We start from the raw sequence: 26394 nt of genomic DNA on the forward strand, positions 1-26394 counted from the left end.
TGCAATCTAGAGCTAGTGAGAAATGAAAATACCAATATAAGCTGATCCCCGCTGAGAGCTTTATAGTCCTGTAATGACAGAGAAACATTTTTCTCCCAGAATGATACAAGACCAAATGACAACAATCATAACATCATGGTTAATGGCCAACACTCAACCACTCAGCAACAAAACCATGTCCTTTTACTGCCTCTTTTCTGAAGGATATTTTACTGGCAACATGTAAGTTAGGAAATATGGGAGCTACCATCACCAACTTATAAAGGTGTAAGCTCTAGCACTGTCATTCCACATCTTAGCTTCACTACCTAGAGTTCCTGATCTTGAACAATTGCACAGAAAAGGAGTTAGACTTTTCAGGCTTTACTGGCTGCATGCTCTTGCCAGGGTCAGTGACTCTGAAGGGAAGCCAGGATATGACAGCACTGGTGTCTACAAGTCAGTAATGGCAGCTTCCATTTTTCTGTCCATACAGGTTCCATTTTCTATACTTTTTTACTCTAGAACTGAACATAACTGTCACCAAGATTATCTGCTTCCTTTCGAAAGCTGTACAAGCTGAGTTTTCAGTTCAAGTCAATTCATCTGTGACAGGCCAACAGGGTAATACATGTGATAAATGCAGCCAGACAACAAGTGAAATCGATTAGCGAGCCTGTAATGCTATTTAGCAAACAGAACAGTGGTGCTAAAGTTAGGAAGTGTAAGCAATTTTTTTATACTCAGATGTTCCTGGCAGAACAGAACACTCTATAAAGGGGTCACCAAGAGTGTACTTTCAGAAGTTTGTGCTGTAGAACTTTCTCTCTGCCTCCTGTGTCACCAAACACATTCACAATACAGGTTCGATGGGTTTCGCCAATCTGATTGGTGGGTGTGGGAAACTGAATCAAACTTTTTTTATTTCACACATCAGACATTTTTGACCACTTCTTCATGCAAAATTCCTTTTGTTACAAGAGGTTTTTGAGTTTCTTTGCATGAACAGCCCTTTTTAAAAATCTCCTTAAAAATGAAGGGGAATGCAATAAGCGTAATAATTCTTCTTTGTTCAGAGCCATTCCTTGGTAGATTTCCTAGGGTGCTTTGTCTCAATTTTGTGTTGAAAGACTAATTTCTGGTTCAGCATCAACTTTTGAACAGATGGCCTCACAATCCCATCAAGCACACCCTAAACCAGGGGTGGGCAATTAATATTCTCAATTTGCAAGATGAAAAACTGTGACTGTTGTGGAGGGCCAACACATTACTGTGAAGGTACGTAGGCACACATATGTAAACATTCTGATAGGGGCAACTAATAATTACTCGTCCCCATCATTGTGCCCTCTTACCTTGGTTGTTCACATCAGAGTGCCCCCTACTTTTTTTATTAATGTAGGAGGGCACACTGCTGGGAGCAACTAATGTATGGTGGCACTCTGATGAGGACAACTATTAGTTGTTCCCTTAAACTGATTGTCTCCTTTAGGGTGCCCCCTGATTTCATAATGTAAGGGGGCACCCTGATGGGGACAATTATTAGTTGTTCTCATTAGAGTGCCCCCCTTACATTGTTTCTCACCTTTACAGTGCCCCTTGATGAGTGTCCCCACATACCTTATTTTCTTAATTAGTAGAAACCAGATGAGGGAGTCGGGAGGTAGAGCAGGCTGCAGGAGAGGAAGGAAGATGATAATCTTTCATCCTCCAGTAATGCTGGGGATGGAGGACACATTTGATGTCACTGTTTGCCTGGCGGTCCTAGCAATCAATGACCGCAGAGGATGTGGACACCCGACATCACTGGATGCTAGGCCACTAGTGGTGCTAGAAACCAATGACTACAGAGGACGTGGACACCTGAAGTCATTGGGTGCTAGGAGGCCAGCAGTCCTAGCAACCAATGGCTAAAGAAAAGGGTGCCTGTGCTGGGCTATGGCTTGCAGTGGATGCACAAGCCTTGGAGGCCAGCACATCCACTGGCAGCCAGCCATAAATGAGCGCAGGTCAGCATTTGGTCCGTGTCCAGACCGCAGGCTGGACAGGGACAGTCAAAGGGCGGGATGTAGCCCCAGGGTCGTAAAATGGCCAGGACTGCCCTAAACCAAAACATTTCCATGACTATGCTTCACAGTTGTGATCGTTTTTCTCCTGAATTACTGTCTTTGGTTTGTGCCAAACATGTCCCCTGTTACTGTGAACTAGGGCTGCAGCTAACGATTATTTTCATAAATCTATTAGTGGCCCGAACATTTTTCTCTCTCTCTCTCAATAGTTGCCAACTATTCTCATAATTTATTATTATCGATTTAATCAATTAGTTGCTGCAGCCCTACTGTGAACTAAGCCGATCTGTGATCAGTCTTTAGCACATTGCTCCAGAAAGTCTGATTGGCAAACTGGAATCTTGTTTCAATGATCTTACTGCACAGCAAAGTCTTTTCTTAACACATCTTCCATGCAGGTTGGATTAGTGCAGTATGCACTTTAACCCCAACAATAACATTTTGACTTCTTGTAGCATCAAACTTGTGGTGAATTTGCTGGGCAGTCTTTATCCAGCTCTATGAATCAGTGGAACCATGATACACAAAGTGGGTGAATGCAGGCACACATATTTTATGTATTTATTTATTTCAGGCATTTATATAGCACCGACAATTTACGCAGGACTTTACAAAGTTGCACATTCACATCAGTCCCTACCCTCAAGGAGCTTACAATCTAAGGTCCCTATCTCACATGCATACATAGAGAGCCAACTTAGAGAGGAGCCAATTAACCTACCAGCATGTTTTTTTCGGGTGTGGGAGGAAACCGGAGTACCCGGAGGAAACCCACGCAAGCACAGGGAGAACATGCAAACTCCTTGCAGATAGTGACCTGGCCGGGATTCGAACCGGGGACCCCAGTGCTGCAAGGCAGATATCACCTGAAATGCTTTCCTGTCCACTCTAATACTGGTGTGGTGTATGAATGACAGCACGATTCTTCAACATGGATGAATGACTATTTGTTTAGAAAACACAATCTAGCTGATGAAAAAATGCAGAGTAATGAGCTATGGCTGAGGACCCTTAATCTGGTCATACATTGAAAGATTTTTATACAAATGTTCATATTTAAAATCTTATCAGAACATTTGATAATGCATTGGAGACATGATGAATGCCATTTTAAATTTCGTTTGATTTTTAACATTCGATTTTTGAACTAATGCAGTTTTACAATCATTGTTACAATTTAGTTCCTTCGACAACAATTTTCCATCGTGCTCCTTTGATTTTTTTTCAGTCACAACGGTTGCAATCGATAATTTACTTAACCCCATTACCTATCAGAAAATCGGACAAACTTCCCGAAAACATTTTTTTTTCTAACAAAGTTCTTCTCATGTACGGCCAGCGTTTGTTTTCAAGCATCCCATGTGACTTAAGGAGCAAGTGCCCAAAATAAGATGTAGTTCCCAGCTTTAGTATGTATTAGGCTGCTTCAAGGCACGAGCTGCACACATTTGTGATGTCAGATTTTTGCTTCTACAGCCTTGTTTACACTGGAAAATGCCTAAAGTCTCTGTTAGGCACATTGTCTGTTTGATCCAGCAGATGATTTCTACAAGTCTGAATTTCACACAGAACCGAAATTCATCTTTTCAAAAACAAAGCAAGAAAACCATCAAAGGATGCCTGCTGATCTATCCAAAATCTGTAAACAGCTACAAAATAAAAAAGGCATCTGAACTGGTGAGGAATGTTTATCCTGAAGAAACTAGGAGGGAAGGCAACTTATAGAAAGACCTAAGCTGCAGCTCCATAGCGTAAAGCTGGAGGTACGCTGCTTGAAGTTTGGTCAGTGTGTGGCACCATATGGACTGCTCACGCTCAACAAAATTTGATTTGTCATTTGAATTTTGTTGAAGGAGGCGGTCTGTAAATTCTTGGCTGAAGAGTGACTGCAGCTAATCTGCTGAAGTCGCTGTTTGGATATTCTGAAAATCAGCATACACTCCACAGCACGCTCGCTGGGCTACTACTGCCTGTTATATGCTGACAGCACCCATGCGGCTGCCTGGTTGACAGCTAGCTCTGCCTCTCTAGAGCAAGCTATGCCTGCCCAAAGGTGAAATCCCTGCGGGAAGTGGTGACTGACATTCATCGCTCTCCACAGGGAGAAGATTGTGAGCTGAGCGATCAGTGGTTTGTGATCAGTCAGCTCTTTTTATATAGAGTCACCGTGTGACAGCTACAGTATCCCACACCAGCTCTAAGTATTGAGAAGAGTATATTTTACTTCCCCAATACTTCTCCTTTAAGCCACGTTCAAAGCATAATTCCGAAATAACTAAGGGGCTCTATTGTTCCTCTGTATATTTAACAATATATGTAGGTATGTTTACAATAAAGAGCTCTGGAATAGGACAGTGCTATCTAGACGCAAACTAATATTAGACAAGTTAAACCAATTGCTACCTGGTTTTGGTTATATTTTCTGATGCTATGACTGCCCAAGATTTGGAGTTTCTTAACCACTTCAAGACCAGGTGTTTAGACCCCCTTCCTGGCCAGGCCATTTTTCAGTATTCAGCGGTACTTTGACTGACGTTTATTTCGTCATGCAATGCTGTACTGAAATTAATTTTACACCATTTTTTGGGGACAGATAGAGCTTTATTTTGGTGGTATTTAATCACCACTGGGGGTTTTATTTTTTATTATAATTAGGAAAAATTACTGAAAATTTTGAAAAAAAAACATGTTTTTTTTTTAACATTATGTTAGTAAACATTATTACCCAGTTTTTTGGTCAAATATAAAAGATCGGGTCACATCGGTTAAATAGACACCAAACAGGTCAAGCTTTAAAATTGCGCGCACCCGCGACATCGCAGAAAAACCCCGGAGAAGCAAAAAAAGTTGCCCTTGCAGTGGGGCTACCCCCGCACTGCACGGGTTAATTGCTCATATGGTCTAGGGGGTTCAAATAAAGCATATTTACTCACCTGATCCTCGGTCCTGCTGGCTCCCTCTGGGCTGCGAGACCAGTCCCCACTTCTCCAGTGGGGTCTGGCGGACTAAGGATCCTTGAAGTCATCATGTCTTACGCAGATTTGTAGTCCTCTATAGCTGGTGGTATTCTGCTTTGTTATATAATGAATTGCTGAGATATGTAGTCCCTCTACAGCTTGGAGTCAGTGGCAGAACTATGCAATGGCATAGTAAAAATGTAATTGTTGATTTGTTTGCTGTAATACTGCTATTGAGCTGCAATCCCTATTTTCCCCAGATAAAAAGCCCTCCAGAGACCCTTCGCCCAAGACATCAGGCTGGGGGGGCCCGCTATTACATTTTTTGCTCAGGGCCCACCAATGCCTTAAATCGGCCCTGACGAAGTCCTGCATTTCCAGTGTGATTTGCATCTCTTTCCCTGCTGCTTAATGTGACACCACCTCGATTTCTCAAGATTACATAACCCATTATGCATTACTTCCAGAAAACAATGATAAGGTTACATTGTTCAGACGTTGCAATGTAGTTCAGAAGGCTCTCTGAGTTGTGAAACAAGGAAATGCATAATAACAGGGCTGAGTGAAATTGTATCAGTGTATTGAGGATGTACATCCTATGGACATTTTCAATAAGTATATAAACTTCTAGATAGATGTGGTTATTAGAAGTGGGATAAGAAATTCAGTATGGAAATGCACATTTATTTTTAGCTTTTGATCATAGATATCCTTTAAGAGTGTATGGCCAGCCTTAGGTAGCCATTGTGGAAACAAATCAGAAAGAGCAAACATGTAAACTAACATTACTAAAAATACTTTAAAAGAGAATTATGGGGTAACCTTTTTTTTCCCAATTTTTTTTTAGGGTCACGGGTGGACATATACTAATGTCCTCCTGTGACCCAAAACTCAGTATATAGCGGGCAATACTAAGAGCGCCGCAGCTGGGATGGATCACGACAATATTGTTGAGATCCACCCTGCTGGCTGATTGACAGCAGGCTCTGCCTATCTAGAGGCAGAGCCAGCTTTGCCCGCCCCCGTCCGTTCCTCCAGTCAGCGCTAGAAGGGAGTCCCTGCGGGGAGTGGTAACTGACATCCATTGCTCTCTGAAGGGAGAGGATAGGCAAGTGAGCGAGCAGTGGTATGTGTTCGCTCACTTCCCTATCAATAGAGTCAACCTGTCGGCTCTAACTATAAGTATGAGTGTGAAGGTGCCCATACACCTGCCGATTATCGTACGATAATCGCGGGTGATCCCAGCTTCATTCACTCACCCCATAGTTCTCCTTTAAGTTGGTCACTAAAAATACACACTTTCACAATAATGGTGCATTTTACTGCAGGGCTGTAATGTGTTATTTGTGATGTGGAGACATCTTAAGCAAAGGCACAACGTAAAATATGTATACTCAGGCAACCTGGTTGATGGACGTGCTTTTTCACAGTCACATTATCCCTGCAGATTGAAAACCCTCATATTTCAATCATCACCTTTAATCAATTGCTGAGCCTGGGTAAACCTGACAGAATTCAGAATATCAAGGAGATTGTGATATTTGTGCATTTTCAAGTCTTGTGCTCACATTTCTACAAAGCCAATTGTGTCATTCTTCCGTACACTAAATGGATCATTTCAAATGTAATATTTTTTCCTTTAAACGGTTCGTTTACCTCTAGGCACATTTCCAAAAATTCTGCCATGCATTCAAGGATGCTCTGCAGATTACAAATCACTGTTCTGCTTCAAAAAATAAATAAAATGCTCCCTTTGCATGTCATATCTAAGGCTCCGTTTACACCTAGGCGCCAGCTTTTCGGCTCATATTAGCATGCTCTTTGTTTAGCGTCTGGTCTAGCGTATTTTGCACATTTTTGCAAGCATTACATGAAGATCCATTTTTTTGTTGAGCAGATTGAAACACATTGTAGTGAATGAATGAGCAAAAACACACACAAATGTGCAAAACATTTCTGTGATTTTTCTATTGAAGTCTATTTGCCAAACACGCTTTAATCTGTCAAAAAAAAGCGCATGTACTTTTTCAAGCATTCTGCGTTTTACAGCTTGTGACAAAACTCAGGTATGAACAGGGGCTATAGAAATAAATGGGATTTCTTGTGTTGAGAGTTTTGTCATGCTTAGCTTTGAGAGTCAAAACACCTAGGTGTGAACAGGGACGTAAGGATGCGTGTGGGTTGGCCGCATAAACTACTTGGCAGGTGAACCTTTCCGTCCCTGTAACATGGAACAATTACCTGCAGATCAGGAGATATGCTTGTCTCTGCATCCAGGGACAAGCATCTTTCCTAATACGCATGTCATTATTCCATATAAGATTACATGTGAACAACCATGGACAGATGTGGCTGCAACTGTGTGGACACACCTGGGAATCCTGTCGCAATAATCTGCAGGTTCTTACTGCAGGAATCCACAGATACAATTGCTGTGTGTATGAGGCCTAAAGCTGATCACAGACTGGTCAAATTTTAGCCAAGTCCTGCTGACTTGACTGCAATTTGACCAGTGTGTGGCCCAGTCAGCACCCTTTTGTTCAACAAAGGCTAATTTTTAAACAACTTTTGTCGAAGGAGCCTGGCCAAGAAATCAAGGCCTGCACAGGGACTGCAGCTAATCAGGTGCAGTTAAAGTTTGAGTATTCTGACAGTGGCATACCTGCCACTGTCAAAATACAGGGGGGATTCCCCCATTCTCGTGGCGCTGAAAAAAAAAAATGCACAGTGTACAGCCAGCTGTAGCGTGAATTGGGAAATTGAATGTTTTTTTCTTGTTCAGCCCGCATGAAAAAGTAAAAGAATGATTGGCATATGGCCAGCCTGAGGCACATAGCTCATACCAAAACCATTAAAGAAGAACTTAAGCCAAAACGTTTATATAATTACAAATATGGGTTCACTAACATATATTCTTCTACGATGTTCCAAGCTTCTATAAAAAAAAATGTAAAAAAAAAAGGATATTAATGTAAATGCAACACAAATGCAAATGTAATCACATGAATATGAAACATCCATTTCTATGCACTGACCTTTAAATAATGAAGCCCAGGTGTGCACAAGGCCTAAAGACTGCAGAAGAAGCTGCCAAAGACTTGTACTATGGTACTAAAGAAGAACATGCACATTCCGTGATAAGACTAAAGGACATCTTATACAAGCAGTTTTCAAGGAATCATTTAAAGAAAAAAAAACAAGTATCTCCCTATTATACACAAGGTTACCATGGTGATCAATTCCTAGTGCGCAAACCGATCGAAGCAATTAATTTCATAAAACTTTTTCTATAAGACCACTAGAGTAGAGGTCACACAGACAGATGAAAGAAAGGACGACATGGAGAAACACAGGCAATAACAATTTCTTACACAAACCTCATACAACCCCTATACTACTATATATGAATATATAGGATTTTCTGCATTGTAAGAAGATCAATCCCCATACAGAATCAAGATTGGGAAAGCCAACTTATCAGCCATGCCTAGGTTTAACCCCGTAGAGAATGCATAACAAAAACAAGCGCAAGGGTTCACTCTGATGTCTGGCCTGATTCTGTGGTCTCTGTTCCAATTAGTGAAGTGATGTCTGGCATTTAGGGCTCATTGGAGGGCAGCTAAAAAGAGCATGTCATGGTCAGAAGCCTTCCCTACCCAAGTTCCTTGCCCCTAGGGTTCTCCTCTGCACAGCAGACCATGCAGTTCACTGCTGGTGGCACAAATACTAGGGACAATCAGAAAAATACATGGATCTAAATCTAAATTAACCCCCTTAAAAGTAATAAACAGGTTTTAAAAAAACTGCCTGCAGGAAACTTATTTGGATTCTCTAACACCATTCACAAAATTAAGTTCCTGGGCTCTGGTTTCAATATCTCTATGGAAAGGGGATGAATATAATTATTGTGACTGTTGCTAAAATGAATGAAAGTTAAAAAGTCGAAACTAGTATTCTTATAGAAAGGGAGGGTTATAACCAGTCAGCATTGTCCCATTGGGGAGATTTCCCTTCATTTCCTGTCCCATAGCCACAACAGGAGGTGAGAGGAAATCCCTTCAAAGTGAGGGAAATCCCTGGTGGACAGCAGGGCCACCAGAACTAGCATCCTCAAATGGAAGATTTCCCATCTATTCCTATTCTGATGACAGCCCAAAATGTGTGATTTTCTTTCTCTTTCACTGATAACAATCACCAGGACAAATGGAGAGGATGAATCTCCCTAAGGGAGACACAGACAGCAATAATAAACCTGATAGTTGTTCTACTTCCTCTCCATCCAAAAAAAAACAAGTTTGGCTTCAGTTGCAGTTTAAAGCTCCAAATGATACCGTATATACTCGAGTATAAGCCGTCCCGAATATAAGCCGAGGTACCTAATTTTACCAAAAAAAACTGGGAAAAAGTATTGACATTGCACTGGGTATGTAAATTATCAATATAATTCTGTGTGGTATATGTGGAGGACCTCTGCAATATATAAAAATCTTACCTTGCAGCATGCTGGCTCCTATACATAATACTCAGCTCAGTGCTGGATGCCTTGAGAAAGGCAGTTTGTAACCCTCTGAAATGTCGGTTTAATAAAACCTACACTGTAAGCATTTACTCCTGTCTGAAGATAGATAGAGATAGACAGACAGACAGATACACTGGCCACTTTATTAGGTACAGCTATTCGTTAACATAAATATCTAATGAGCCAATCACATGGCAACTCAATGCATTTAGGCATGTAGACATGGTCAAGACCAACCGAGCATCAGAATGGTGAAGAAAGGTGATTTAAAGTGACATTAAACCCTCAGATTTTTTAACATAAACTAATACTGTAATGTGTGCCTTACTGTAATCCATGGTTGTTTCCATTCTCTTTGCTGCTCTTCCTTTTAAATCCTGATCTCTTCCTTTTAAATCCTGCTGGGGGAGAACTTCCCTTTGCAGCTGACTGCCTCTTCCTGTAGTGCTGGCTCAGGTTGTAAACCTGCACACAGACACCATGTATCCATTCCAGAGGCAAGGCAGTCTGCTGCAAAACAGAAGTTCTGCCCAGCATGAGAAGAGATACAGATTTAAAAAGAGAAGGTAACCAACCATGGATTACAGTAAGGCACACACTACAGTATTGTTTTATGTTAAAAAATCTGAGGGTTTAATGTCACTTTAAGTGACATTGAACGTGACATGGTTGTTAGTGTTAGACGGGCTGGTCTGAGTATTTCAGAAATTGCTGATCTACTGGCATCTCTAAGCTTTACAGAGAATGTCTGAAAAAGAGAAAATATTATGCTACATGAAATAATAATGTGAATATATTGTATAATCGATAATTCATGTATGAACATGTTATTTGTGATTTACTTATAAGAATAAAAAATTTGAAATATAAAAAAAAAAAAAAGAAGAGAAAATAATCTAGTGAGCGGCAGTTCTCTGCTCAAGAATACCTTGTTGATGCCAGAAGTCAAAAGGAGAATGGCTAGACTTGTTCAAGCGAATAAAAAAGGTAACAGTAACGTAAATAACCACTCGGTTACATCCGAGGTATGCAGAAGAAGTGTATATCTGAACGTATAACACATGGAACCTTGAACGAGATGGCAGCAGCAGAACAAACCATGTGCCACTCCTGTCAGCTAAGAACAGGAAACTGATGCTACAATTCGCACAGGCTCACCAAAATTAAACAATGGAAGATTGGAAAAAACATTGTCTGGCCTGATAGGCCCCTTAATACCAATTGAGCATCATTTAAATGCCACAGCCTACTTGAGTATTGTTGCCGACATGTCCATCCCTTGATGAGCACAGTGTACCCATCTTCTGATGGCTACTTCCAGCAGGATAATGTGAGATGTCACAAAGCTAAAATCATCTCAGACTGGTTTCTGAAACATGATAATGAGTTCACTGAACTCAAATGGCCTCCAGTCACCAGATCACAATCCAATAGAGCAGCTTTGGGATGTGGTGGAATGGGAGATTCGCATCATGGATGTAAAGCCGACAAATCTGCAGCCATTGCGTGATGCTATCATGTCAATATGGATCAATATATTTTCAGCACCTTGGAATCTATGCCATGAATAATTCAATCCAGTTCTAATGACAAAAGGGGGTCCAACCCAGATAATAAAGTGGGCAGTGAGTGAGTGCATATGTGTTATAAAGGCTATGAGGTTGGATTTTTTTTCCACTGGAGACGTGTTTTTAGCCTCTTTCATATGTAACTTCTTAAAATGAGACAAAATAATCAGGCAACAGGTCCTCTTTTTACATTCAAAGATTGCTATTCCATTAATAAGAAGTTACGCATACAAGTCAAACTATATAGCCCTTTTACATACTTATTGAGAATGCTTATTCCTAAATACAGCATGTTTCTTCAGGTCTTAAGTGCTTGACAACAAGTCTCAAGCCATCCTATGCTAATCAGAGCGTTCAGAGTGCTTAGAGATGGAAAGGAGTACGAGATGTGTGTAGAATGTAAAAGTGCCTCTCTTTAAATCAGTCCAACAATAAAGGCTTAAAGTAGAAATCCAGTGCATCCAAATACAAGAAGCAAATGTATTCTTACTAAATTATTTGTGTCCCTCTGTGTATTTCTTCTGGATCTATGTGGTAATCCAGCATGAAATGGCTCCTACACTTTGCGTCTGTGAGGGAGTTTCCTGTAATGAAGACCGGTCACTGCTACCCTCTCCCCTTGTGCCAGATAACTGGTCTCTGTTTTTTTAAAGGCAGCATGTAGTGGGTAGAGCCTATTGGATATGTGCAGCACAATGGTGATGTCATCACTACTTTTACAAGGTAATCTATGGGTTTAAAAAGTACACACAAAGTGGATATATACACTTGCATACCCCCCCCCCCCCCCAACTGCAAGGGTTAACTGCCCCTTTATGTCTAGGGGTATGACAAAGAGGATAATACCCGCTCCCCTGGCACTCCCACGACGTCTTTACGTATAATGAATGGCTCTGCATTAGACATAATGGTGCCAGCTGGTCCCCAACCACCGGAGCGGGCGGGGGCTTTAAAGGAAAGTTTTTTTGTGCCTGCAGTTTTAGTTTAGCTTTAATTCAACTGGGAAACAAATGAGTGATTCAATCCCAGACAAGATACAAAAAGAAAACCCAAAACACTGCAAGTAGCTTACAAATAAATGACAAGAGGTTTGTGGCATGTCCATAATCAACCATCCCAACAACCTCTGCAGTGGAAGTACAGCTGGCTTCTTTGGCAAGATCACCTGTAAATGACAGGAAAACCATTATTTTTTTTATAATAATAAAATGTTAAAAAAAAAAAAAAGATATAAAAAAAAAAGGTGGGAAAAGGTCATTTTCAGTTTTGGCCTGATAAATTCTGCTGCAGGAGGTGCGTTGCGGTGCCATTCATTTCAATGGCACCCCAAACATGCCTCCTACCCACAATGTGAGCTAAAGCAGAGACACCGGCACTCCAAATTTGCAAAATACGCCATGAAGGGGATCCTTTGTAACCCCAAAACGTTTGTTGTTTTTTACCATGATGCACGTCAATAAATAGACGTATTTTGCAAATTTGGAGTGCTGGTGTCTCTGCTTTAGCTCACGATTGTTACGGCTGCCACCCGTTGACTACCGCAGCACCCAATTCTTGAAGGGATTCACGCGGTCAGGAGTGCGATGGGACCATGGACTATCTACCCACAGTGTGATCACCTGCACTGGAACGCACAGTACCGCAAAACCATGTGTTCTTGTGCAGGGCGATTGCAAAAAATTGTGCATGTACTTTTATTCTGAAGTAAACTTTAGGTTTGTAACACTGCATTTGTGAATTTTATTTTAAATTAAAGGATGGTATTTCATTTTTTTATCTGAATTTGGAAAAAAAAATTGGCCAACTAATCGATTATGAAAATAATCAATAATTGCCACCCTAATTTTAATACTTTAGGTAAACGGATACATACAGTTAAAACGCAAACAGTAAAATAGTTTTACCTGCAAATGGAATTGTAAATGTGATCAGGCCATCTAGGGATTTACAAACTGCCTTCTCAATGAACAATGAATCACCAGATTAATTATCCAGCAGGAAGGCAGGTCAAATAGAAAGCTGCAGGCTATACAGTACGGATAGTGCGCGTGAGTCCCAAGACGGACTGAACAGAATTAAAAATCACTGAGCAGGTAAAGCAATTCACACATATATATGAATTGTTGGTAAAGAATTATCTAGTGGGCCTGTCTGTCTACGGACAGTCTAACATGGAAGGCAATGGCAGAGAAACGCACAGCAAAGCTGCATTTAATTTGTTCCACTATAATATGCCATGTAATAAGGAACGTGCCATGAAATAAGGGACATTATACTATAAAACAAAGACTGCGTGGAAAATTTTAGAGTCATCAAATCATTCCTAACAGGCAGCTACATTGTCTGTGAACTGCTCAATCAGTTATGGTATAGCTCTAGACGCTATAATAAGTAGTAATCATTCATACTTACACAGGCATGTGTTTGGAATCCAAGATCTTATTTAGGGCCATTTACACCACATCGGTGCCTTAATTGCATGATACCATGCGCTAAGCACACGCTATCGCACCTAGCGTGTGGTAACGTGCACTCGGTGCATTGTGATTTAATTTGAATGGCACCACAACGCACCTCCCATTAGCCGTGCATTGCAGCGCAAATGACAGTACCGCAATGCCATGCTTTGCGCTGAAACAAATATAGTGCATGCATTACTTTTTTCTACACAATGTATAGTATTGCAATACTCTGCATTGCACAGCCACCATAAGGTGCATTGAGGTGCTATTCAAATGAATGGCACTGGAAAACACCTAGCACATGGTAGCACATGGTACCATACTCTAGGTGCATTGTGTGATAGCATTGCGGTCTTAACGCAACGCTATGCTGTGAATGGGCCTTTATCAAAGAAATTGCGTTTTCGGTCCGGATGCCAACAGTTCATTTTTTTTTTTTTAGCAGACATTCCACACATCTAACCAATAAATAATTAAGGGCAGATGAAGCAAGATAGGAATGTTTTTTTTTTTTTTTCAGGCAACTTCATGCGACGTTGACATAGATAGCAAGCTCTACCACTCCATTTTCTTAAAGAAGAACTCCAGGCATAATAATACTTAACCCTTGCAATGGGGCTACCTCTGCGATGCAAGGGTTATATGCTAATTTTGGTCTAGGGTCTGCTCAGATTTATTCTTTAACCACTTGCTGACCGTGGTGTTTATACCCCCTTACTGTCCAGGCCATTTTTCAGTATTCAGCGCTGCGGTACTTTGATTGACGTTTATTCCGTCATGCAACGCTGCACTGAAATTAATTTTATACCATTTTTTGAGGACAGATAGAGCTTTCTTTTGGTGGTATTTAATCACAATTGGGGTTTTTATTTTTTGCTATATAACAAAAAAAGTACTCAATATTTTTTTTTTTAAACGGGTTTCCCTTTATTATTTTAGGAAACATTTATTTTTACCCAATTTTTTGGTAAAATATAAAAGACGGGGTCACGTCAGGTAAAAAGACACCAAACATGTCAAGCCTTAAAATTGCGCACGCCCGCAAAAAAACTACCATAGCCAAAATTGGCCATAGGAGACGCTTTAAAAGATTTTACCGCTCATCAGTTTAGTGTTATCCGTGATTAATGGGCCAAGAATTATTGCACGCACCGCGATGTTCGTGGCGATATGTAACATGTGCGGCATAATTGGAGCAATCGTTTGTGTGTGTAGGTGCACCTAACGCATTTTTGTGCATCTATGTGGGGGAGGCGGGACTTTAAAAAAAAATTGTGTCTGTGTGTAAATTTTATTTATTTTGTGAGCAATTTTTTTTTTTTTTTACACTTAACTTTATTGTTATCACATAGGGTGCTAAGAAGTACCCTTTGTGATAACAAATTACAGTGACAGGTCCCCTTTTTGCAGACATCAGGGGTCTCTAAGACATGTCACCTAGGGACCCCCCTGAGAAGCTGATGAAACACAGATGTGCTTCGTCAGCTTCTCTCCGGTTTCTGTACCGGAGAGTGACAGAGGAATGCGGAAGTGATTTAATATACATCACTTCCTGCATTCAGTGACCAGGAGGAGAGCGGAGGGAGATTGTGTACTGATCTCCCTCCGTTCTCAGTGCACAGAGCCACATCGCCCAGGATGGATGGACGCCCAAGATCGCGGGGACGGTGGTGGCGGGGACAGCAATGGCGAGAAGCGGTAAAGAGGGGCGCACCCTGACTTGCATCAGGGTGTTTTTTCATTGCTCTCTATGTGCCCATTATGGAGGTTAACCCTCTCTATTTGCCCTGGTGACCGTTATCACGGAAAGTGAAGGAAATCCCGAAATTAGGGTTGTTACCAGAACAGGAATGTATGAGAAATATTCCATTTGTTCTGCTGACCACCAGGGATCTCCTTCTCTTTGGAGGGATTTCCTCTCACTGCCTGTTGTGGCTATCAGACAGGAAGTGAAAGTAATCTCGCCAATAAGGCTCAGATGGGGAAAAAAATAAAAGACAAGGGGTTATAACCCTCTCTTATTCTATCCATATTACTGTGGTACAATACCACTGCTTTATAGATGCAAATAATGGTCTTTTTGAAGGCATGGCCCAGGGTTGCCATGATAAGGATGCACTGAAATTTCGGTTGCTGAAACATATTGGATGAAAATTGCAATTTTGGCAAAATCCTGAAATGCCATCTTTCAGCCGAAATTGCAGTGCATCCCTGGCTTCTCTCCTCCCCGCTGGGTGCTGCTCTGTGTCCCCTCTGATACAGCGCAGCGCCAAGCGGGGAGGAGTTAACATTTTCCGTCCGTAAAATGTTTACATCCATTAAATTCATCTTCTATTCGTCTCGCTCAGTTTGCAACACCATTTACCTATGTTTGCACGCACAGAAATACTGACTGCAGATGTTGAAATTCTTACTTTGATTTTACGCAGCTGAACGCAGCCAAAGACCCATTTAAATAACAAAAAGCCTATAGATTGCACGGATCTGAACAGCATCATATTAAAGTGACTGTCATCCCTGGGACACAATGATACAATAAGTTAAACCATAGCGCACGGCATGTAGGGCTAACACCTGGGGGGTATTCTACCGGTCTGACTAGTAAAAATTAAACCAGTTGCCAATTTTAGTAACAGGAAAGAGATCATAAGGCCGGTATTTGTTCCCCAGAGAAGGTGACAACCCTAGTGCTGGAGGACACAGACATCTGGCACACCCAGTTATGTTGGATACTTAAGATTATTTGGTCATTGTAGTTCTGCAAATGGAGATCTGAGTAATAGATGGCAGGAGAGGCGAGTCTTAAGAATCTTCCTTTACAGGCTGTTTTTAAAGCAGAGTTGCTGCTCCAATAAAGGTGGCCAAAAAATTAGGGTATACACGGGACGGATTTCAGCCGGTTCCTAATGAACAGCCCCAAATTCCTACAGTAGGTAGGTACAGCTGTTGGCACCCTTCTGCCCAGCATTCCTTGATCAGCTGAATGATGGGGCCAGTTGGAAAATTCTTGGCCAATCAGCTGCTAGTTCCGTTTGGTTATTCTGACAGCAGCTTCTGTCAGAATACAATGCAAGCAGCATCATAAGCATTGATGGAGGAGTCTGTTTATAAATATAGAAACTTGTATAACCGGCTTTATACCGTGTTTCCCCGAAAATAAGACAGTGTCTTATTTTTTTTTTTGCACGAAATAAGACACTAGGTCTTATTTTCGGGGGCTGTCTTACCTGGCTGCAGCTGTGCTCTGCCGTCCAGGGAGCCACAAACAGAGATCTAATGTTTTGGTATTCAGGTAGAAAAGATGATCTGCTATCGTGACTGCACTGTGTTGACAATATGTGGCATCATTATTAACAGCAAAGGAGCTAAATGGGTAAAGCTGGCCATATATCAGTACAATTTAGTTTTTTTTTAAATTGTTTTCCGAACATTCAATTTTTTAATGGTTAATGGGGTCAAATCGATGATCGTTTTTGACCGCAATGATAGGAAAAATCAAAGGAGTGGGATGGAAAATTGTTCTCGTCAGGGAATGCAGTTTTTGAATGGTAAACGTCATCACTTACCAAAACTGAATGTTAAATTCAAACAAAATTTCAAAGGACATTCCTCAAATCTCTGATGGCATAATCGAGTGTTCTAGTGGTGTTTTTTGTATGAATGTTCGGTTGAAAATCTGCCAGTGTAAACCCAGCTTAAGTGTCTTGCAGCTTCCTATAACCTGGATGCAAGATTGCAATGGAAGTCAATCCTACAGCATGTTAGCTGTGAGAACTAGGGATGTTCAGATACCAGTGCCAATGAGAACTACCAGGGTTGCAGAGGTTGTAGCTGGGACCTGGCTCTGGCGCTCCACCACTGTCCTGAAATCATTAGTCTGTATTGTTTTAGAAAAACTGTCACATGACAATAAATAAAAATGTACTTGTGAGTACAAGTATCAGTACTTGTATTCGAGAAAATGGTATTGGTGCCTACCTTATATACATCTATAAAAACAAACTCATACATTAATACAGGGATGCACAAATCCTACGAGCTCCGTAAACATGACAGCTGCCTCCTAACTTTTGAATTTTTCTCTAGTCTAATCTTGGAGCTGTGAAAAGTATCGGTACTTGTACTCTGGACATCTTTAGTGAGAACCTATTTCTAGCAGATATAACCTTACAATTACTAGAAAATGATTTCTCATATGATACTTGTATGAAACCATACCATAGCTTTAAAATACTCATTAAAGAACAACTGTCTTAAAAAGTATAATATTTCGGATAACTGTACGTGGATAATACATTAAATGATATAATTCTATTGCATTCTCTTTACCACGCGCATTTATTCATACTTTTTTACAGATTTGCATGTACAGCTAATCCTTGCTTACCGACTTACCTACTTACGACCGTCCTCCGATCGACCGCCGACCTGGCGCGTCAGCGCGACTTGTTGCCCGCGAAAGTGATGTCCTCTGTTCTTCACTGCGGGTCCCGGTAAGTATTTCATTGACCGATGTACATTACAGTGTTCAGTACTGTACATCTGCAAAGCTATACAGTACTGTACTAATACAGTACAGTACTGTATAGAGTTCCTCACTTAACGACCAATTCGTTTAACGACCTGGTCGTAGGAACGGAACTCGGTCGTTAAGTGAGGAATACCTGTATACTAAAGCTGGCTGTACAAATTTGCTCAGTGGGTGGCCCTGTCTGCTGCCCGACATCCTTCGACTGAAAAATTGAAGGAGCTGGGCAGAAAATTGTCAGCTGAACAGTCAATTGGATGCAGGCACTGTTCAGGTATGTTGACAGCCGGTGGGCCCACTGACAAATTACAATAACTGCAGTGGGAAATTCCTCCATGTTCAGCGTAAATGGAAGAATATGTAGATTCTGTAAAAAGATACTAATGTATATCCAGCTTAAAGTGACAAAAAAGTCACACATTTTTTCCTGTCGTCCCCCTCATGCTGCTTTAAGGACTGACCTTAATGAATGCCTCTTGATCCGATCATCTTCATTCTTCCACTTGTAATGAGAAGTCCCTCCAGCGCTGGTGCCAGTCTCTGATCCAGCGATAACTGCTGTGTCTTCTGTGTCCCACAGTGCCTGTCCGCGTGCATGCTCCTGGCTCCGTGCATTCACCTCTTCTGTGTCTCTCCTCTTCTACCCGCCAAAGATCTCTACTACGGATGCGCCCGCCCCATGATCCCCCTCGGCTGCTCGAGAAGCTCCAGATCTTCAGACGGGAGCGAGCGGCGGTGACAAAGGTAAGTCATTACCTTTTTGGTAACTTGTTTTATTTTTTTAAATGTTATTCCATATATCTACTGCTTTTTGGATAACAACAACAAAAAAAGGAGTGTTTAATTATACTTTAAAGTGACACTAAACTCAGGAGTTGAATATTAAAAATACATTCAAGTACCTTAATAAGAATGTATCTTATTTGTGTATCAAATAATCTCTGAATTGGTGCTGACACTGTCCTTCCTTCTGGAGAGTGGCTACTTTTGTTCCCCCATGGTCCCTGTGTGTGTTGTAAAGTAGCCACCGCTCCAAGCTCCCTCCTGTGATGGACTACAATCTCAATACAAATTAGTAAACTAAATGTGAGATTGTAGTCCATCACAGGAGTGAGCTTGGAGCGGGGGTTACTTTACAACATACACAGAGACCATGCGGAACAAAAGTAGCCACCCTCCAGAAGGAAGGACAGTGTCGACACCAATGCAGAGATGATTTGAGGATCTACAGCCGAGTAAAACACAAATAAGATATTTTTTGCTAATAAGGTAGTTGAATGCATTTTTAAGATATAAAGTAGAATTAAACTAGCAAGCAGTTGATATATGCAAAAACATTTTAAAAAATGACCCGTATCACCACCACATGCTGTCGTCTGAAGATCTGAAGCTTCTCGAGCAGCTGTGCAGAAGGATGAGCAGGCGCATGCGCAGTAGAAATCTTAGGCGGGGAGAAAAGGAGAGAGCCAGCAGAGGTGAATGCACAGAGCCGGGAGCGTGCACGTCGGACAGACACCGTGGGACCCGAGGAGTCTGCATTGGAGGAATTGCTGAATACAAGTGGAAAGAAGAAGATGATTGGATCAAGAGGCATCATTTAAAAAAGGAGAACTATGAGGTTAAGGCTTTTCCCCATAGTTCTCCTTAGGGTAACGGGAGGACACAAACTAGCGTCCTCCCGTCACCCTAAGCTCAGTATACCGCGAGCTACAGCTCGCGGTATACTAAGACGCCACAGTATACCGCGAGCACTGAGACGCCGAAGCGGATCCCAACAATTATGTCTGGATCTGCCCAGCTGCGTGAGTGACAGCTGGCTCTGCCTATCTATCTATTATTTTGTTCCCGCCGCAATAATCGCCCACAATAGTGGTTTAAAAACCCGCACGGTGCATGTCGCCAAAAAGGTACATGTACCTTTTTTCAGCTATTGCTGTGCGGATATAACCCCATTGAAATCAATGGTGCCACGTGACGACCGGTGTGTGTGCCCGCACATGATTGCACGGTCCCGGGATCGCCGAAGTCTGCCCCAGCCCTCAAACATTGTCAAAAGATAACATCCAAGTCTCCATAACCATCTTTAACCACTGCCCCTGGCCACTGGAATAAGCAGAGAGCAGTGCACGTGACTGTCACAGGATGGGGAGAGGTATCTGAAGGGCTGTGATTGAAAACTGTCATTTTATATTCTCTAGGTCTCTAGGGATTGACCAGAACATGGACTTTATTTACTAATTACATCAGTTGTTTAAAAAAAAATGAATAGTTCATATCTGGAAGTGGTTTCTTTAAACACTGGCAAAAGAAAAGGATTGTTTAAGGGCTGACGACTTGACTGCACACAAAGGTCAGCGAACCAAGACTCCATCATGCATCATTCTTGTTCTATGTGTTGCAGAGTAACAGTTGGCAAGGGATCTTATGCTGGCCATACAAGTTACAATAAATAATTAAATCTCATCAATCGTTTGCTCAAAGAAGATAGTTTCACAAGAAAAAAAATATACCCACTGGGGAAAGAGTTTTCTTTCTTTCAAATGCAAATTAAAGAGACCCTGTTAGGTCTCTAAGAAAATGTTTTTAAAGTGCCAGTTCCTTTGAAGAGAAGAGATAGCATACCCACTCCTCTGGTGGCCCCTCCATTATGGAGGTCTCATGAGTTATCATGCCCAATTTACTGTATTGAATGTGAGGACTCCGAGGGACATTCTATCGCTGGAGCTGAGGAGACGACCGGCTGCAGGGACTGGCGTAGCAACTGCAGTTTGGGTAAGTATACCTTTCTTATTTGTGACCCTAGACGAAAATGAGCACTTAACCTTTGCAGTGCAGGGGTAGCTCCACTGCAAGGGTTCATAATAATTGTGCTCAGAGTTCTTGTTTAAGGGCTTGTTCACGCGCGTTACAGTGCCTTCTAGCGCGGTGAGCTGCTGGAACGCACTGTATTGCATCCCAGCCGACTTCCTGCGTTCAGGGGCATGGTGGTGCATTGAAGTCAATGGCACCGCAGCCACACTCCCTGCCCCACAGTGCGATCACCCGCACCAGAACGCGTGGCACATCAATGCTCGCGTTGCGGTCCAGTGCGATCTGAAAAAGAATAGTGCATGCAGCATTTTTTCAAATCACACCAGACTGCAACGGAGGCAATGATGTGCCATGCATTCTGGTGCGAGCGATCTGGCTGCTCTGCTACTGAATTCAATGCACCGCCACACCCCCTCCCGCCTCAGAACGCAGGGTGAAGTTTAGTTTGCAATACAGTGCGTTCCAGCAGCTAACTGTGCTTTTGTGAACAAGCCCTAAAAGTTTACCCCGATGTGACCCAACAATTGTGAGCTGGAACCGGTCACATTGCTTGAGAATGCAGAGATGTCTCGCCTGTCTAAGGGCTTGTTCACACCAAATGCAGACCAGATCTGCATGAGTTTCTGCACAACCAGTGGGTTGTGCTGCATTTTTGATGCGTTCCGGGCCGATTTTGGTGAAAACAAAAAAAATATATATATATACACACACATATATATATACATACATATACACACACACACACACACACACACACACACACACACACATATATATCTATATTTTTTTTTTTTTTTTGTTTAAAATGGGCTTTCAGTGCGTTCCAGGGTGTTTGCATGCGTTCAAGGGCAGGTAAAATAGGGCTTGCTGCAGTTTTTTTACATGCTCTGCAACTGAACGCTGCGGTGTGAACTAGAGCCCAAAATACCATAGGAATACATTGGACGCCGTTTTTATCCGGTCTGTAACTGCTCTGCTCCTGGAACGCGCTTGGTGTGAACAAGGCATCAGATGAAGGATGAAGGTACAGCATTTGCTATGTGACCTCATGATTTATAGTTACACCTAATCTGTATCAACAGCATGGAACATTGTACCATAGCTACCACTGACAAACAAGAAACTGAACACAGATAAAATACTCAGATCAATGCAATAAAAATGAAAGCTGAAAAAACACAATCCAGGATACTGTGATGATAAACAAAAGGAGGAATATTTCTTCAACATAACTTCTAAAAGGCTTTATCAATATTATTACAAAAAATATAAAATAATCACAAACCAAAAGGTTACATTCCCAATAGCCACCTGGGCTTGATTTATTTAAAGCTCATCTCCGAGCAAACCAAAAACCTACCCTTGCAGCATGTGGGTAGGTTAATGCCTACCTACCTGCGGGTTTCTGCCTAGGGCAGGGGCAGAAAAATTAAAGCAGTGTTAAACTCTCAATCTTTTTTGTCCATAATGAATTCAGATCAAACTAATACACATTGCCCAGTAAAGTATTTCTTTACATTTTACCCAAACAACAACAGTCATCATGTTTCCAAACAGCTGGCTCCAACTCACTCAGCTCAGCTTCCCTGAACTTCCTGTCCAGTACAAGATCATAAGGAACAGTACAGTCTCCAGCAGCCATCCATCTACGAGTTTGGAGATGGAAGGAAGGAGAAATGGGGAGCAAGGGGTAAGGGAGTGAGTTGCCTTGCTGTGTTTGGGGAGATACACACAGCTTACTATCACACACAAGGGTGGCTCCATAGGACCCTGCAAGGGAAAGGAACCACTCTAAAGCAGGATATCTGGACCACCTGATTCTGCTGGAAACAAACTTTTAAACACCAAGAAGCAGCATGCAATGTAGGTGACTTAATCAGCATTTAAACCTTTTGACTTTATTATCACTTTAACATGGAATTCAGCTGCCAGTCTGTCCAATTCAGAAGCCAGCACAATTTATTTTAGGTGCCAGTTCCATTGACAACAACTAAAGAAAACCTCAAAACTTAGATGCCAGCTGTAATTTTTAGGGAGCATTGGCTACCCTCGGATGCCTCCAGCCCTGGCCTAGGGGACAGGAAAAAGCGGTTTTACTTACCTGATCCCTACACCAGCTGACTCCCTTCAGGCTGCTAAACCAGACTCCACACCCTCTTCCTCCCTATGGAACCAACATTAGATCTGATGACATCAGTGTGATGTTACCAGGTCTAGTGTTGGTTCCATAGACCTGCGATAGACGTGGGGACGCCGAGGGACATTCCACCAGCCAGAGCGAAACGGGAGATAGGTGAGCGCTGACAGCCATGGGAGTGGGGATCAGGTAAGTAAAAGTGCTCTACTCCCATCCCCTAAGCCTGCTTTTCTCAACCAGGTTGTCTTCTGGCCTCCTCAGGTGTGCCTCAAAATGTTGTGGTAGTGGGACTGTGTTGTGAAGGGGGGGAATGAAGACTGATATGAATGGCTGATTTAAAAGAGGAACTCTGGTGTGAAAGGGGGTGAGGACCTCTAATATGAAACTGGGGCTACTGATGTAAAGGGTGACTCTGATGTGAAAGAGGGGGAGAATTCTGATTTAAAGAAGGCTCTTCAATGTGAAGGGGGAAACCCATTTTTTTGTATGTTTTAAAGTGGGGTCCCCCTTAAATTCTGTCATTTTTAGACTGGGGTGCCTCAAGCTTTTGCATACTTTTAAAGGGTGCCGTGATTGAAAAAGAAAAAAAGGTTGAGAAACTCTGCCCTAGGTATAAACAAGCAGTTTGCCCAGAGATAGGCTTTGAACGCAGGAAGAAACATCTAGGAAGTATAATTAGGATTCCTGGATCACTTTCTCCTCCGTTTACACAGATTAATAATCTAACCTTCCCCCGAATGCACAGAATTCTATTTCTCTGAATGCACCAAAACACAGGCTGAATCATACATTTATATGCATTTGGGAGGCTCATATAAACACATGCATGTCACCACCAGTGTGAATGAGGCCGTACAATCCTGAAACACAAAGATAAGGCTTCCGATTGCTCAGTGACAGATCTATAAACAAAGTGCATCAACACACACAGTGATGGTCCTACCAATCATCATTCCAGAACTCAGGTACTCAGAACTATATATCTCTACTGAGACCATAAGAACATTTCAATTTCTTTTCGTATATCATTTATCCCAATAAAACCCCGGCTGAGCCTTGTAGTCCAAATAGGACTGCTTTATTCTGTAGTTCCTGAATGGGCAGCCACCTCATTCAGTCCTATGAAATGTATTTATTACAACAGCACAGGGTCACAGAAGAAGAATATCACAATGACTTCTCTAAAGGTGGCCACTAGCCATATCCATAGGATCATTCAATGTGACTAGATTGATCGAATTCAATAAGAATAGTAAACCACAAACAATTGATTCAGTGAGCTTTCGATCAATTTAGACACCGGTAAACTGATCGCCCGCGGTGGAATTTTATGGAATGACTGAACAATTATCTGCACATGTCAGACTACTAATCATAATACAGATTGATTTAATTTAATAGATGGCATTTGGAATTGATCCCATATATTGCATATTTTAATCGATGTCTGTGGTGACCATCATACCCCCCCCCCATTTAGATAACACAAGTCCAGCCTAGCATTGGAGCAGATCGCTGGGTGTAGCTGGCCCCCCTGATGATCGCTGCAGCTGACCCCCCCCACCCTACCCGCTGGGCTGTGGCGATAATTAAAGCCCGTGGCAGACACTATTAGCTCCGGGATTACGGTCACTGCGTAATTGTAGGTCAAGCCCTTCTTGTGCAATCCCCGAGTGTGCCCGGCCAGTGCTCACCTGTCTGAGGGTCCTGGATCGGGTGAAGTCCGGGGGAGCAGAGGATCGGCCACTCCAGTGCAGGGCGCACAGTGACCCGAACAACAGAGCGCACAGGGCGCAGCCTAGGTAGACAAAGCAGCGCAGCAGCAGGGCAGTGAGGCTCAGTTCCCCTCCCGGGGCCCCTGCGGACTGGCCCCGCTGCTGCCCCAGAGGCAGGAGGGACAGGAGAAGCAACACGAACACGGCGGCCAGCATGGGGCGAGAGGAAGAGGATGGGGAGCTGCGGGATGCTGAGCTCGGCTGCTCTCCGGGCAGCGATCGGCTCCATGGAGCGTTTTTAGAGTCCTCGGCAAAGCTGTGAGTCCCGGGGATGAGCTGGCAGCACGGCGGAGGGATGCCCAGTGCCCCTCTTTTCCTGCAGCTGGCATGATTCACCAAGCCGGGCTCCATCTGATCGCTCTTCCCGGAATGAGCCTCTCCGCCCCCTGCCCCGCCGGTCGCGCCATGACCCCCATGTATATTCATAGCGCTGCACCATCCCCCGGCGCGCTCAGGCCGTTCATCTCCCCGGGGCTGCTGCGAGCTCCGGCCCGGCTTGGTGCTCACTCTTTCCGCTAGGCCCCGCCCTAATCCCCGTGTGCCTGTCAGCCGCACTCCGCTAGGCCCCGCCCCGTCCCTGTGTAAGGATGAGAGTGGCTGTGTGTGGACTTTGTTCTGACAGCACGTAGGATGAGGAACTCCTCCTGTGTGTCTGCATTCTACACACTATTGTGTCCTCCTCACACTGTACACAACAACTGTGCATTGTGTTCTGACACTTTACACCCTACTATACATTGTGCCCTCACATTGTACACAACTGTGCATCGTGTTCTGACTCTTCACACCGCAAGTATACATTGTGCCCTCACATTGTACACATCTGTGCATTGTGTTCTGACACCACGACTATACATTGTGCCCACACAGTATACACAACAAATATCCAATGTACCCTCACCTTGTACATAACAACTGTGCCTTGTGTCCTCACACTGCACACAGTAACTATCCAATGTACCCTCTTATTGTACACAGCAACTATCCAATGTACCCTCACACTGTACACAACAACTGTGCCTTGTGTCCTTACACTGTACACAACAACTATCCAATGTACCCTCCAGGGCCGGCCTTAGGCCTTTAGGCGCCCTGTGCGAGAAAGCTTTACAGCGCCCCTCAGTGACCACACCCCTCAGTGGCCACACCCTTTAGTGGCCACACCCCCAGTAACCACACACATTTATCACCCATATTTTTGGTAAAATATAAAAAGACGGGGTCACGTCGGGTAAATAGACACCAAACATGTCATGCTTTAAAATTGCGCGCACCCGCAAAATCGCAAAAAATTACCATGCCCAAAATTGACCATAGGTGACGCTTTAAAAGCTTTTACCGCTCATCAGTTTAGTGTTATCAGTGATTGATAGCCCTACAATTATTGCTCTCATTCCGACGTTCGCGACGATATGTAATACCCTCACATTGTACACAATATAACTATCCAATGTACCCACACACTGTATACAACATCTATCCAATGTACCCTCACACTATACACAACAGCTATCCTATGTACCCTCACACTATACACAACAGCTATCCAATGTATCCTCACATTGTACACAACAGCTGTGCCTTGTGTC

General features: G+C 42.7%; 1 protein-coding gene across 1 annotated transcript in view; it reads right to left on the minus strand.

Moving 5' to 3' along the window:
- Positions 1–25406, minus strand: part of SNX25 (sorting nexin 25) — a 134822-nt gene extending 109416 nt beyond the window's left edge. Inside the window, exon 1 of the mRNA XM_018561297.1 lies at positions 24725–25406. Coding sequence (XP_018416799.1) covers positions 24725–25231 — 507 coding nt within the window. The 5' untranslated portion in view covers positions 25232–25406. The remainder of the gene's footprint in view (positions 1–24724) is intronic.
- Between the last annotated feature and the right edge of the window lie 988 nt (positions 25407–26394).

Source organism: Nanorana parkeri, unplaced genomic scaffold (assembly GCF_000935625.1).
Source record: "Nanorana parkeri isolate BGI_ZX_2015 unplaced genomic scaffold, ASM93562v1 scaffold513, whole genome shotgun sequence".
NCBI classification, from domain to species: Eukaryota; Metazoa; Chordata; class Amphibia; order Anura; family Dicroglossidae; genus Nanorana; species Nanorana parkeri.